Source organism: Mustela lutreola, chromosome 14 (genome assembly GCF_030435805.1).
Source record: "Mustela lutreola isolate mMusLut2 chromosome 14, mMusLut2.pri, whole genome shotgun sequence".
Taxonomy (NCBI): Eukaryota; Metazoa; Chordata; class Mammalia; order Carnivora; family Mustelidae; genus Mustela; species Mustela lutreola.
Window position 1 is genome coordinate 12,907,233 of NC_081303.1, and position 15,077 is coordinate 12,922,309.

The following is a 15,077-nucleotide window of genomic DNA, read 5'->3' on the forward strand; positions in this document are numbered from 1 at the left end:
GAAATTAGCAAGATTTGGTCCTTTTGAATTTGTATGTTGCAATCACTAGCTTATTATGATTTTTATTCCCAAACCACAAGTGTATATATACAGAGGTTTTGTTTTAAAATTCATTCTGTAGATGGATATTTGTAGATGGAACTGTAGATGGAACTCTACAATATATTTTATTCTTTCTTTAGTGATCTTTTAATAGCTTGTTTACACGATACCTGGCCTTGAGGTAATACTCCCCCAGGAATAATTACTAAATCTGGATTGTATTCTTTGCCTCTTTTGTACTGATTCCTTCAGGTTATCTCTAGGAACATCAAAGCTAGAATTGTCTGAGGCTATATCAGACTTACATGTCTTCTCCAAAGAGTATTCTTGATGAAATGTGATCTTTGAAAGTACCCTAAAGTGTGGAAGTTTATTATTTAAACAGCTCTCAATAGATTGTAACTTCATTGTTTCCTCTGATGCTTAATAAACATTTAGTTCTCAGTAACCATTTATTTAATGTTTCTTTTATATATTTAAAATGTGTTGACCTATATATCTAAATAATAGAACAAATCTTTGAAGATGGCTTACTATTTATTTAGGACCATAGTGCCCATTTGATCTCTGACCCAAGCAGAATAAATGCTCCCTCTACCCTGAATTTCTTCCTCTCTCTTGTATATTCAGTGAAGACTTAACTCATCTCTTGACTTGTTTGATTTCACCTACTCTAAAGACTTCCCTGACCGTATTACTAACCTGGGCTTAATTGATTGTACTCTAGGGGTGGGTACATAATGCCTCACTTTAAAATTGCTCTAATATAGTTTAAGATACTGTGACTTGTTGACATTTTAGAATCCTAGAATTTCAGGGGCGCCTGGGTGGCTCAGTGGGTTAAAGCCTCTGCCTTCGGCTCAGGTCATGATCCCAGGGTCCTGGGATTGAGCCCATCATCGGGCTCTCTGCTTTGCAGGGAGCCTGCTTCCTCCTCTCTCTCTCTTTCTCTCTGCCTGTCTCTCTACCTACTTATGATCTATGTCTGCCAAATAAATAAATAAAATCTTTATTTAAAAAAAAAAAACTTAAAAAAAAGAATCCTAGAATTTCAGTATTGGAAAAAGGAAGTGAAGTTAGAATTTACTTGTGAATATTTTAGTAGCTAGGCAGGTAAATTTACATTCATTATTTCCTTTAACTCTTTGACCATTGGATTATATATGATGTTGCAGGTAATTAAAGAATTTGAGTAATGTTGATTTAGAAACTCTGGAAACGAAATGTTAATTGAAGAGAATGGTAGTTTTAATGGTTATGGTAGTCTTTTGTGGTTGTGTTTTATACTTGGTCACCAAAGGGTGTAGGAGGGGTAAGATCTTTTTTAATGTACAAAGGCCACTTGTTTCTTAAAATCTTCAGTGTACCAGCAAGAGTCCATTTTAGATGGTAAGCCCAAGGCTGTACCTCACCAGAAGTTGAGAGTGCTTTTTATTTCTACCTTAGGACCCCTTAGGAAAATACCAGAAACTATTTTAGAGGACCCTGAATAGTGAGTGGACTTACATAAAATATATAAAGCTTTTAAAAACAAATATTTACCTCTGCACTTGTTAAAAATATTGAAATGTGATGATATATTGAAATCTATAAAGAATTATGTCTTACTTTAGGATGGTCTTCCCAGTACCCTCTACAGTCCCTTCTAACTGGTTATCAGTGCAACTGTAATGATGAGCACACTTCTTACGGAGAAACAGGAGCCCCAGTTCCTCCTTTTGGATGTACCTTCTCTTCTGGTAAGAGAATTACTACCTAACCTAGGCTTGCTCAGAAATGATCTATGTCTTACTTAAAAAAAATATATACTGGGACATACCCTTTTCAAGAAAAAGTAGGTTAGATAGATGGTAGAGTTTTTCTAATAGCTGTTTTCTGATTTATGAAATAAGACTTTTAAAAATCTCTATGCATAATTATTTATTTCCTCTAAAGTATAAGACTATTATAGCATTTTTTTTTTCTTTTCTTTTTAACGGATACTGGGAAAGGATTGCAAAGGTTCAACCATCATGAAAACTGTTTTGCCCAATGGATATACCTTTTGGTCTGATGGAATCTCTCTGTAATGCACTGGGAAACATATGAACAGAAATGGAGTACTTGTCCCCACTGTTAATAGTTTGAGAGGGGAAAAGTAAAGGAGTATGAAAAGGAAATTTAACTAATAGACTCAGCCTGCTGGTGGTCTATATCGTGTGCTTTTCTTTGCCATTGGTCAGTGTCACTATTGTTTTATTTAAGTACTACTCTTCTCTAAATAAGAGATTATATGAGATAATTTTGGTGATTTTGAGTCATTTACTGAATTAGATATTAAGGCAATTTTAAGCAATCTTTAATTCAAATTACCTCTCAAATACCATAATCAAATGCTATTTGGATAGAATCATCTTCCCTCTTCAGATTCTTTGTATTTAACTTGTAGCTTTCAGTTAATTTGTATTGTATTGTTTTTATAGCTTTATGCTCAGCTTTAAAATTTTTGTGTTATTCTTTATGTATTCTTTATTTCTTATTTAGCTCCCAATATGGAGCATATACTAGCAGTTGCCAATGAAGAAGGCTTCGTTAGATTGTACAACACAGAATCACAAGCCTCTAGAAAGAAGTGTGTCAAAGGTAAGTCTAGACCTAAAATTTTTGTTTTAACATTATTTTAAATTCATAAATCTTCAAGTAAATTGTTATTTGAATATATTTCCAATTATATTCACTTCTGATGAAGTCTATTTAGGGACCAGGTTAAAAGAAAATGGTAGATGGCTCTTCTGGCAATAATATTGTAAATATGGCAATACTTTCACTGAAAGTTGAAAAAAAAATACAGTTTAGGATTAAAAACAGTTCTTCTTTTAAAAAGTTAAATCTTTTACACTTAATGTGGTTGGAGGAAACATTACTTTAAAATATTTATGTTGACCAAGCATCTTTCTTATATAAGGCAAATTTATACTGATCTTAAGAAGCTAATAATCTGGAACTAGTTATATCAAGTGTGGAAATAAGTAAAACAGGCTATAAATGATAAAGATGTACCCCAAAAATGCCATGGTTATCAAAAGGAGAGCTCTCATGTGGTAAAGTTTGCAAGGACAATTTTTCATGAAGAGAATATTTAAGTGGGACTGTGGTATTTAAACCTGTGAAGATAGAATAGGATATGCCAGGTGGAAAGGACAGCATTAGCAAAGGCCTAGAGATAAGAAAGCATAGGCTATAATTATGGAATGGAGAGAGATCCAGTTGGTTGGAATAAGGTATGTGGAGACAAAGATAAACCTTGCAACAGAGATAAAGGCCAAAGCATGCAGAACCTTAAATGTCAAACTACTTCAGATTCCATTCAGAGAGCATGATGAAGATTTTTGAACTGGAGAATATTTCAGAAAGATTCCATTTTGGAGAATATATTACTAGTCACCTCATGAAAAGGAATTTGATATCAAGTGATAGTTCTCTGCAAGAGTGAAGGAAATATGTAAGTTCTGTGAGTATACAAGTTCTCTTGACCCATGGATGACAGGGCACTGACGACTTATTTTTTCACTGTAGCTTTTAAGAAATTCAAACTGCTATTAACAAGGCTACCCCTGAACATAGTCTAGACATTTCACATTCACCATTTTTTTTGTTTAGAATGGATGGCTCACTGGAATGCTGTCTTTGACCTGGCCTGGGTTCCTGGTGAACTTAAACTTGTAAGTGACTTTCATTTTATTGGAATCTGGTTAAATATTGATAAAGCATTGATTTATTAAATTATGATACCTTATATTTTGAAAGGTTACAGCAGCAGGTGACCAAACAGCCAAATTTTGGGATGTAAAAGCTGGTGAGCTGATTGGAACGTGCAAGGGTCATCAGTGCAGCCTTAAGTCAGTTGCCTTTTCTAAGTTTGAGAAAGGTAGGTCTGTGCCTATTCTCTTTCATGTCCTTAATCTCCTTTACGGTGAGTTAATAAGAAGCTTTGATGGTTTCCACCCTTTCCGGTGTCAGAGTTGCTACTTTCCCTACTTTGAGACTGAGAGTCTCATGACCAAAATCCTCCATGAAATTAAGCTGACTTTTGGTCCCATTCTTATGGATATTATCTCCAGCCTGTCCCTGTAAGTTAAGAATCTTCAGATAATTTTTTTCTATAATCCTGCAGATAAGGTAAACATTTATAAATAGCTCTAATACCTCTGTCCAACTTTGAGTGTCTTTTAAAGTCAAAACCCTGTACTGAACACTGATTAACTCTATTTGTAAATGAGTTACTTTAACTCTCTTAGTAAAATCTTAATTAAGTGGAGTGTGACGCTGGAGTGGGAAACCTGTTAAAATGGACATGATTCTCACCTAAAAACTTACCATTTAATTACTTTAAGTGGCCCAATTCCCTAGTATATTTTCAACTATTATTTACTCATAATTGATCTTTCTGTATTTATTTTACTATTATAATGGAGAAGGAAGACTTAAAGAATGATATAGTACAGCACAGTACTATAACACTAGGGAAAAACAGGAGTGTCTGAATTATCTCTTCATTTCTTTTCTCCTTCATTAGTTTCTCGCTGAATAATTTTTTTTTTTTTTACAAATAGACCAACAAACATTCATCTTAAAGAAGTGGCTGAATTAATCTGGCCTTAATCTCAATAACTGGACAAACTTTGCAGTCTTCTTTATCATTAAGAAATACTCTATTTTTAAAACAAACATTTTCATTTATTCACATGAGCACTCAGAAATATTAAACTGAGTTGTTGAGCTGATCTGGACTCCAAAAAGGTCAATTTTAATTGACTGGTTGCTTTTGAGAGTGGAACATTGAAGAATATATGGCATAGTTTTTATCTCTGCATCTCCCCATAAGTTTTCATTAACATGTGTATTATATGAAGTTAGATATGGTTATGTTCTAGTTTACTACTGTGGCAGAGTTGACTCTGAGTTTCTAAAAATAATACAAGAGCATGAAAATTAACCTTACTAAAGGTAAATTTATTTAAAGGATAACAGTAAAAGAAAGCACTATCTTTTTTTCCGTTTGCTTAATTTTTAAAATTTTATACAGTAAATCTATGCTGATATGGTCTAGTAGAAAAAGCATTGAATTAGAAATTGGGGCTGGTAGCTTTTATCACGGCTCCTAGTAGTCTGTAAGTGTTCTAGGATGAATTGCCTGGTTGGACACTACCCTCATGGCCACATAGTTTGGTTGGTAAACACAGATTAGATTTTAGATCTTTAGCCAAATGCCTTTGTACAGGACACATTTTTACAATCATACATAGAACCCCTGTATTTTATTCCTGTTTCTGCCTCTAAACTCTTGGGCAAAGTCGTTTTTATTCTCTGGACTTTCATCTGTTGTTTTTTTGTTTTGTTTTGTTTTGTTTTTTGAACATTTTATTATTTAACTATTTGTGAGAGAGAGAGAGCAAGCACAGCAGAGGGAGCAGCAGGCAGAGGGAGAGCAGGCTCCCCACTGAGCAAGGAGCTTGATGTAAGACTCAATCCCAGGACCCTGGGATCATGACCTGAGCTGAAGGCAACTGCTTAACTGACCGAGCCACTCAGGCTTTCCAATGTTTTTGTTTTAACAGGGAATTAACTCAGTAAAAGTCAAATTGCAGACTGTCAGACCTACAGAGAGGTCAGATCTCAATTTAGTTCTTTAATTTAAGCCTTAGTTACAAGCCTCTTTTGATTTTCCCTTGCATAGATGGTTCAGGGGTCAACCAGAGACCTGTGCTAACTTTAAACACAATGTTAGAATTAGCCTTTCTCTGGCTCTCTCCAGGGTTCTCCTCACTCTGGCTCTGGCAGCTCTTGTTGCCTCAGTCTGGTTTTCCTTGTTCCTCTGACTTGAAAGATGGCAGGTTCTGTATTGGCATCTTAGCTGCCTGGTACTAATGCTGCAACTGTGGCTGCCTTCAAGGTAAAACTGCAAAAGCCAGTAAATTAGCCGAGACCAATCACTTGCTTCAGGTATTGACTTCCCTCCAAGATTGAATGTTTTTGTTCAGTTTCTAAAGAGCCTCAGGTAGTTGGTTTTTCTATTTTGTCCAGAGTTTTTGAGCTCATGCAGATAGATTGGTTTCGTAAGTGCTCACTCTTCCACATATGAAGCAAGGTTTTTTTTCATTTTGTTTTAAAGAATAAAACATTACAGATAAATTGAAGTTCCCCTATTTTTCCTTCTTCAGTCTCTTTGCTCTCTTTCCATCCCTAGAGGCATCCTTTTTCTCCGTTTTGTTTGGATTATGCATACTTTTATACAGAAGACCATAAAACTTGGAAGTTGGCGAGTGGGCTCTGGATTTATTCTTCTAGGAATACCTTTATAAGTCACTTATCCTCTCTATGTCTTGGTTTTCTTATCTATAAAATGAGAATAATAATACCCACCTAATAGGGTTAATAATAAGAATTGAGATAATGTATATAAAGCACATGGGATAGTGTATAGCACTTAGTAAACTCTCAGTATATTTTCGTTATTGCTTTTTCATTATTCTTTCCGTATGTGTACTTCATGTAGTATTTTATGTGGTGTTAAGAATATTTACAGAGGGATTATTCTCTAGAGCGTAAGTATTTTGAGTTCTTTATAATCCTTTCCCTTCACTGCTATGTTTTCTCTTATTTGTTGTTGAGCCATAAATTGTTTCATTTTTAATTGCCAATTACAATACTTAACCATGGAATAGATGCTCTAGGAAACGTAAATGAAATGCATGCATTATTGGCCTGGTTTTATTAACTTCTTGATAAACTATTTATTTCCCCATAGCTGTCTTCTGTACAGGTGGAAGAGATGGAAACATTATGGTCTGGGACACCAGGTGCAACAAAAAAGGTAGCGTAGTTCCATTTTAATTTTAATACATGTGGGATCACCTTATGCTTAGCTAATGAGTTGGCGATTTCATCTAGTTACCACCAGGGGGCAGGGGGCACATGTTCATAATCCCCAACTTCTTCTGCTGACTGTTCCAATTCTCAGGATTACTGTGATTGTTGCAAGTATTGCCCTCTGTATTTACCTCATGTTGTCTTCTGAACTGTGCCATTTATTGATAGAATTGGGATTATTAGTACATGGGCTTGGTGGTAAACGATCTTCTAAAAAGTTATTTAACTTTAAAGAACTGGATTAAATTAAACATAATTATGCTCACATTGCCCCCATGATGTCATTAAGCAGAATGCAGTGATCATCTCACTGCCTACTTCCTTTTTTAAAAATAATTTCTTTTTAGGGGTGCCCAGGTGGCTCAGTGGGTTAAAGCTCTGCCTTCAGCTCAGGTCATGATCCCAGAGTCCTGGGATCAAGCAGCTCTCTGCTCAGCAGGGAGCCTGCTTCCCTTCCTCTCTTTCTGCCTGCCTCTCTGCCTACTTGTGATCTCTGTCTGTCAAATAAATAAATAAAATCTTTTTTAAAAATAATTTATTTTTAATGGACTATTTTTCAGAGCAGTTTTAGATGCATGGCAAAATTGAGCAGAAAATATAGAGAGTGCTTCAAGTTTTAATGTACTCTCTATCTCCACAGGCTTTCCCACTATTATCATCCCATGGCAGAGTTGGACATTTGTTAAAATTGAAGCACTGGCACTGATACACCATAAGCACCCAATGTCCCAACGTCCCAAAGTACCCAGTGTACTTTGTAGTAGGGTTAACTCTTGGTATTGCACATTTTATTGGTTTTGACAAACGTGTAATGACATGTGTCTACATTATAGTATACAGAGTAGTTTCACAACACTAAAAATCTCCTATGCTCATCTTTTCCTACCCACTCCCACAGCTCCTGACAACCACTGATTATTTTTACTGTTTCCAACATTTTACCTTTTCCAGAAAGTCATATAGTTGGAATCATGCAGTATGTAGTCTTTTGAGATTGGCTTCTTTCACTTAATAATGTATTTAAGGTTCCCCCTTATCTTTTCATGGCTTGGTAGCTCATTTCTTTTTACCATTGAACAATGTGCCATTTTATCTGGATAAACCGCAGTTTATTCCTACTTTCCTCTCCTGAAGGACATCTTGATTGCCTCCATGTTTTGGCAGTTAGGAATAAATCTGCTATAAATATCCATATGCTTATTTCTCTTGTATACATCATAATGGCACCAAAAAATGTCAGACCTGGGGATAAAAATATATGTATATAAAAAATATATGTTTATAAAAAAAAAAAAAAAAAAAAAAATGTAATGCAGTAGTTCTGCTGGCTTCTAATTTTACTGTTAAGAATATAATTAATTCTGAAATCTTATGTGTAAATGTTACATTCAGCATAGGAATAAAGGTCTGAAACCTAAATCAGTTTGCTTGGAATATCTTTCAGATGGATTTTATAGACAAGTGAATCAAATCAGTGGAGCTCACAATACTTTAGACAAGCAAACTCCCTCAAAACCTAAGAAGAAACAGAATTCTAAAGGACTTGCTCCTTCTGTGGTAAGGTTTTAGAGCTGTGTACATGTGTGCAGATCTTACATGTAGTAGGATGGGATCTCATTTGGGGCGCCTGGGTGGCGCAGTGGGTTAAAGCCTCTGCCTTCGGCTCGGGTCATGATCTCAGGGTCCTGGGATCGAGCCCCGCATCGGGCTTTCTGCTCAGCGGGGAGCCTGCTTCCTCCTCTCTCTCTGCCTGCTTCTCTGCCTACTTGTGATCTCCGTCTGTCAAATAAATAAATAAAATCTTCAAAAATAAGTTAATTAATTAATTTTTTTAAAAAAGGATGGGATCTCATTTTAGGTAACTTGTTGGGCATTAAATAGGAGCTATAGATTAAGTGAATGAGAGTCTTTATTCAGTGGTTTATTATTTACTGCTCAATACCTACAGTGGTAGTTTTCGAACTCTAGTGTATAACATGGTCACCTGGCAGCATATTTAGAGTTCATCTTCCTGGGCTTCATCTATAGAGATCTCCATGTGTACAACATAATTTATTGTAGACATAACTTATATGTCTACAACATAATTTATTAGGAAAGCGGTGATAGTTTGAAGAAGCATATTAAATACCATTATACAATTTTCTATAAGGGGAGGTAATCCCTGTTTTTTACAATACACAAACTATAGGAAATTTTTGAGTTTTTAATATTTTTATAAACAGTCGCCAAAATATTTAAATATATTGAAACATTTAGATAGAATATTATGTCTCTCTAGCATCTTGTACTCAAAATTAAACATTGCCCATTGTACATCTTCTTTCTTTTAAAAAAATCACCATGGCTTTTACTTTAATGTGTTTATTTTTCTAAAATTCCTGGTCTGTAAGATCCAAATTAGTATGTTGGAGAAGTATGTTTATTAAAAATGTTAGGACTTATAATTGCATACCAAGAATAGGACACAGACATGAGTGGAAACTGACAGGATTAACAGTGGGTTTTGGAGGCCAGATGGAGTTAAAATGAATATCATTTCAGACAATCAGATTCTGAGCCAGGAAAACTCATTAACAGCAATTAGGAGATGAAATTCCATTGAGCTCCTTTAAATTTTTCGGAACGCATAATCATCTTTCATCAGTAATTCTTCAGATACTCCTATGCAACAGTGTTGGTAGGTGGTGACATTCTGTAGATGAAACAGGCACAAGGAAGTTAAACGAGTCTCCTACAAAGACATAGCGTATTAGTAGGACTGATTCTAAGTAGAAACCAGTAGGTTTTAGACAAATCTTTTATTCACCTGTTTGTTTTTTGAGTGTAAGTCAAAGTCGACACTATGTACTATACTTCAGTGATATTTAGGTCATTTTCATGCTAAAATTACTTCTTGGTCAGTATAAATATCTGACTTAGGATTATTGGTGAGGGAAGATTTAGTCTTAACTCAGAATTTGGGTGGGGGGAAGCCATCATTTTAGCACCTTGGTCTCTTGATGGTGAAGATTATGATACTGAAAATAGGACTTTCTTCTTTTTCTGCCTTGTGCTGTCAGGATTTCCAACAGAGTGTTACTGTGGTCCTCTTTCAAGATGAGAATACATTAGTCTCAGCGGGAGCCGTGGATGGGTAAGAGCCTTTATTTCGTGGTTCTTTTGATGAGATCTCTTTCATAAACTGTGATAGGGAAGTCACCTAGTCCCATTATAATCGAATATGTATGCTTTAACTTTCCACGTAGTGAATATCCAGAGAAGAGGAACTACAGATCACAATGAAAAATATCTAGTTAGGACTCTTGCTCAAATAATTAAATGAGGTAATCCATTTTGGTATTATGAAGTAATAAATGAGGTAATAAAATTAGCATATTATCTAGCACACGGGAGCAGTATTGGCTGCTGCTGCTATTGTCGAGAATCTGGGTGGGTAGCTCACTTGTACATGCAGTCTAATTTAAGCTTTTGAGGAATAAAATTTCTATTATTTTGGATTTTTATCTTCTCAGGTTTAGTAATACCCTAAAAGAAGAAATCTCATTTTCTGGGTATATAACGGGCATTTTGGGGAGTAATCTAACTATATTGATATTAAGGTCCAATGACTTTCATATACCTGCCATCTGTGATTGGTATGAATGTTTGGCTTCCAAATAAGTTTGTGGTACTTCATTGGTTGCTTTGTTACAATAAATAATTCTCTGGGTGTTTTTTAAGCACACTTCTTTGCTTATTTGCTTATGATACCTCTCAAGACATCCCTCCCTTTGAAACTAATTTAAAAACATGATGGTTTAATGAACTAGGACTTCTTTTGTGTCTTTTGGACACTAAAACTCATCTGTGGACCAAATCCTGTTGTTTGTTTCCAACGGTAGTGCCCTTTCAGACTAAGCTTGTGTTTTCATGTTGCCAATAAACTAGATGTTGAGGAGGTGCCTGGGTGCCTCAGTTGGTTAGGTAACCTACTCTTATTTTCCACTAAGGTCATGATCTCAGGTTGAGGTGAAATCGAGCCCTGAGTTAGGGCTCTTGTTCAGCAGGGAGTCTGCTTGGAATTCTTTCTCTCCCCCTGCTCCTCTCCCTGCTCTCACTCACTCTTTCTCTCTAAAAATAAATAAATGAGTAAATAAATAAATAAATAAATAACATCTTCTTTAGAAAAGGAACTACGGGGTACCTGGGTGACTCAATTGGTTGAGCAACTGCCTTGGCTCAGGTCACGATCCTGGACTTCCAGGATCGAGTGCCTCATCGGGCTCCCAGCTCCTTGGGGAGTCTGCTTCTCGCTCTGACCTTCTCCTCTCTCATGCTCTCTCACTCATTCTCCCTCAAATAAATAAATAAAATCTTTAAAAAAAAAAAAGGAACTACGTGTTGAGGATTAAGACAATGATACCAATAGACGAAATGAGAAAATACTTTATTTCACAGGAAAAGTTGTTTAGACCAGATTACTTAAGGAGTTACATATAGTGATAAAACCAAAGGGACAGAGCTTGTTACTTACAATGTTAGAGGTTACATGCAGAGTGTTAAAGGCTTGGGAAGCATTTGTTTTGCCTTTTTTTTTTTTTTTTTTTTTTTTCTGAAAACAATGAAACAATGACCATCAGAACCCAACCTTCATCTTCCTTTTCCGCTCCCTTGAAGTAAACTCAAGGTAACCCATCGCTAGGTCAGATCACATCTGTTTCCGTTTTGCCTGAGTTGTTAGCCTGACATTGGAAACTATAGTATGAGATAGTTCAATCTGTTTCCCAGTGAGATATCCTCCTTATATCTGGTTGATGTGCCAGAGGAGTTAGATTAAAAGTTATTTCATGAAGTTCAATGTAGTTGAAACTGGTTGGAGTTGGGGATTGGCTACAAAATAACTTTCTTTACCTTGGTTTTTAGGGTAATCAAAATATGGGATTTACGTAAGAATTATACTGCTTATCGACAGGAACCCATAGCATCCAAGTCTTTCTTGTACCCAGGTAGCAGCACTCGAAAACTAGGTAAGCCTTTTAATACCCTGTGAATTTTTGTTACAATTTTAAAATAAATATCAAGCTAGTTTTCAGCAACATAGACTTAAAATTAACATGTGGTTGTGTCTTCTGGAAATTCAGAAGTTAAAAACTCAGAATATTTTTGGTTTGTATATATTTGGAGGAAGAAGAATTCTGATAATCTTGTGGAATGATCTTCTTTCTTCAACATTGTCACTTCAGTTCTACTTGCTGTAATCAGGACATGCTAACTAAAGTTTCCTTTTTCTAGGATACTCAAGTCTGATTTTGGATTCCACGGGATCTACTCTGTTTGCTAACTGCACAGATGACAATATCTACATGTTCAATATGACCGGATTAAAGACTTCTCCAGGTAAGATCTTACCCATTTAAAATCTCTACCCTGGAAAAATAAAATAAAATAAAATAAAATCTCTTGCCCAGAAACTAATGCAGAGATTTTTGTTAATGATAATTTTATTGATCTTTTTTTCTGAACCAAATTTTTTAAGACATAGGAGGGCTTTGGCGTCTTTGATTAGTTCCAGTGATGTTTTCCTGGGTGTATTTTCCTTGTGATATTTCACAAGTAAACAGAATCCTGCTGTATATGGTGACTTAACTGTATTTTAACATTGAGTCTTTCCTGAAATTATGTCCCTTTGACTATATTTAGAAATGTCTCAAGTTTTATAAGCTATAGAAGGCTGTTCTCAGTTTTTGTCTTGTTCGGGGGTTATTTGTTAAAATTAGGGGGCTGAATTTTTTAAGTCCCTAGATAGGTTTTTATCTACTTCAGCCTTAATGTTGTGCAGTGTCTATTTTATCTCTAGTTTTCCCCAGCCTCATCTTTTTGTTTTTTCCCTTCAAGAAAATTAAAATTGGAATCTGGTGTTTAAAGTTGATACATGGCACTTTAAAAAAAAGAAATGCAGGTTTCTCAGCCATACTCTAAGATTTTGGGGGGTTACATAATTTTAAGAACATTTTCAATTACTTAGGCAAGCTATATATTAGCAACCTCGTTCTTGCTAAGGTATAGCTCTGTCAGAAACAGACAGGTTCCATAACCCCTAAAGCTACCTACTTCCCACTAAAGTAAGATGTGCTGATAAATAAGAAACCTTGAAATAGTATAGAACTTAACTAGGCTCTTACAGAACTTTCCAAAGACTGCCCTAAGCCAGTATTAGGAGTTTGAGTTCTGTGACAGCTTCACAGTTGGTATTTCCAATGTCCTAGATTAGGTCTGGTGTTGTCTAAATAACAGCAAGGGTATTTGGAAAAGGGAAGGAGTTTATAATTTGTTTTGCTGTTTTCTGAATGGAATCAGAACTTAAACAGCTTCTAATTTAGATAGTCATATAAAATACACTTTTCAGAATCTTTCTCCAAAAGATAAAAGCATAATCCTAATTATATTATCAAATAAATGTACAAGAATTCTTTCTGTGTCTTTTTTTTTTTGTAGTGTGGCCCAAAAGGGAGTCTTGAGATTAGTCAAACAAATATGCCCAAAGCTACATTACTAAAAATTTAGTAACCTTTTTCCTGTGCTCCCAAAATTATTTTGTTGACTCCTATAGATAGGTAGGTAGGTAGGTAGATATGTTCTTTAGAGACTGAGTGACAGACAGTGTCTGACATTGGGTAATTGCTTATCTTCTTCAAATTTCAGAAAGGGTCCTGGGCTTAATACTTTATTTCCTATACTTTTAATTTACAGTGTTTTATTATACTAAGTGATGTTCATAAGGATGACTCTAAAGCAATTCACTGAAGCATTTTTAGAGTCCAAATTATCAAAGAAAGATAAAGTTGAACTAATCAAAGCCAATACAGGTTTTAGGATTTTTTGAATGCTTTGAAGCATTTACAGTGTACTTGAGTAGACCAGCAGAGGGCAATAAATACTTACAGGTCTAGTGGGAAATTTGGTCTGTAGTTTTCCATTCATAGTTAGAGTTAAGAAAGATAAACAATTATAGTTTTACAGTTGTATTCAGAGCAAAGGAGCCTGTTTATTTTGTGGGGATTTACCTATCATCGTAGATAAAAATGTGCATCTGAATTGATTCATGTTCTGCTTAATATCTACAGTGGAAGCATTGGTGTGGAGAGTATTTGATATGTAGGCTTTTTCTTGAAAAGCTAAAAATAAAGTCTTTTTCCAGTTTTGTTCTGGCAAAAGGAAAAGATTTCTGTGAGCACTGAAGGAAAGCTATTATGTCCCCTGATAATTCTTACTTCCTTTCTGTTGAAGACTAGAGTGAACTTCTTTCCCTCTGCTTAAATGTATCCCTAAATTCTTCAAAAACTGAGATTTTTTTCTTGTATTTCCTATTAGTATTCTGGTACCAGAAGCCTCAGGTTTTGGTCTTCTTAGGATAGAAGAACTCATCAAGCACATTGTGCTAGACTGGATTGCTTGCCCTTTTGTTACAGATATTAAGAAGTCTAAATAAACCTAAAGGCTAACCCTAACCTAGTTGGTGTATCTTACATACAAACATATAGTTTACCCCACTAGCTCCTTCTTTTCAGCCTTCTTAAAGTTTTGGATTAAAAAATTCCCACAATAAAAAAATAAGTAAATTGATTAACTGATTCCTACATCCCAAATGAGCTATCCATAAACCTTAACTCTTTCCACTGATTCTTACCTATTCATGCAACAGATGTTTGGAAATCTCTTTTCAAAGCACTGTGAGGTCTAGTGAGGAAAGAATAAAATATGAAATTTACCCTCAGTATTTGAAGTCTAAGAGGAAGAGGACCAATGTATTACTCAACAGAGAAAGCCCTATGCTACTATGGGAAAAGAGGGCCTAATGAAAGCATTTACTAAAAGAGTGGACCCTGGTTGCATTCTTCTCCTTAAGAATGTTTTCCGTCACTTTCTTTTCCATAGCCAGCTCCATACCAAATATCTGGGCTTAGATCATGAGATTGGATTTAATATAAAAACTTCTTTCTGAGACTTTATAACTTTTTGCCAATGTCCAGTTCCCTTTAACTTAGTGAATAAAACTTGACTATCTGTTTCAATATTCAGTAGTTAATACACTAATAAAACTTGTTAGGACATGTATAGTGTCTGCATTTAAGTGAACACTAGAA

The 15,077-nt window shown here is 35.2% G+C and overlaps 1 protein-coding gene across 3 annotated transcripts in view; it reads left to right on the plus strand.

Moving 5' to 3' along the window:
- DTL (denticleless E3 ubiquitin protein ligase homolog) overlaps positions 1-15,077 on the plus strand; it is a 42,952-nt gene that overhangs the window by 3,662 nt on the left and 24,213 nt on the right. For all 3 annotated transcript variants that reach the window (XM_059145320.1, XM_059145322.1, XM_059145323.1), the window contains exons 2-10: positions 1,656-1,781; positions 2,566-2,664; positions 3,682-3,743; positions 3,829-3,949; positions 6,830-6,895; positions 8,396-8,508; positions 10,014-10,087; positions 11,857-11,960; positions 12,226-12,330. In XM_059145320.1, coding sequence (XP_059001303.1) covers positions 1,656-1,781; positions 2,566-2,664; positions 3,682-3,743; positions 3,829-3,949; positions 6,830-6,895; positions 8,396-8,508; positions 10,014-10,087; positions 11,857-11,960; positions 12,226-12,330 — 870 coding nt within the window. The remainder of the gene's footprint in view (positions 1-1,655; positions 1,782-2,565; positions 2,665-3,681; positions 3,744-3,828; positions 3,950-6,829; positions 6,896-8,395; positions 8,509-10,013; positions 10,088-11,856; positions 11,961-12,225; positions 12,331-15,077) is intronic.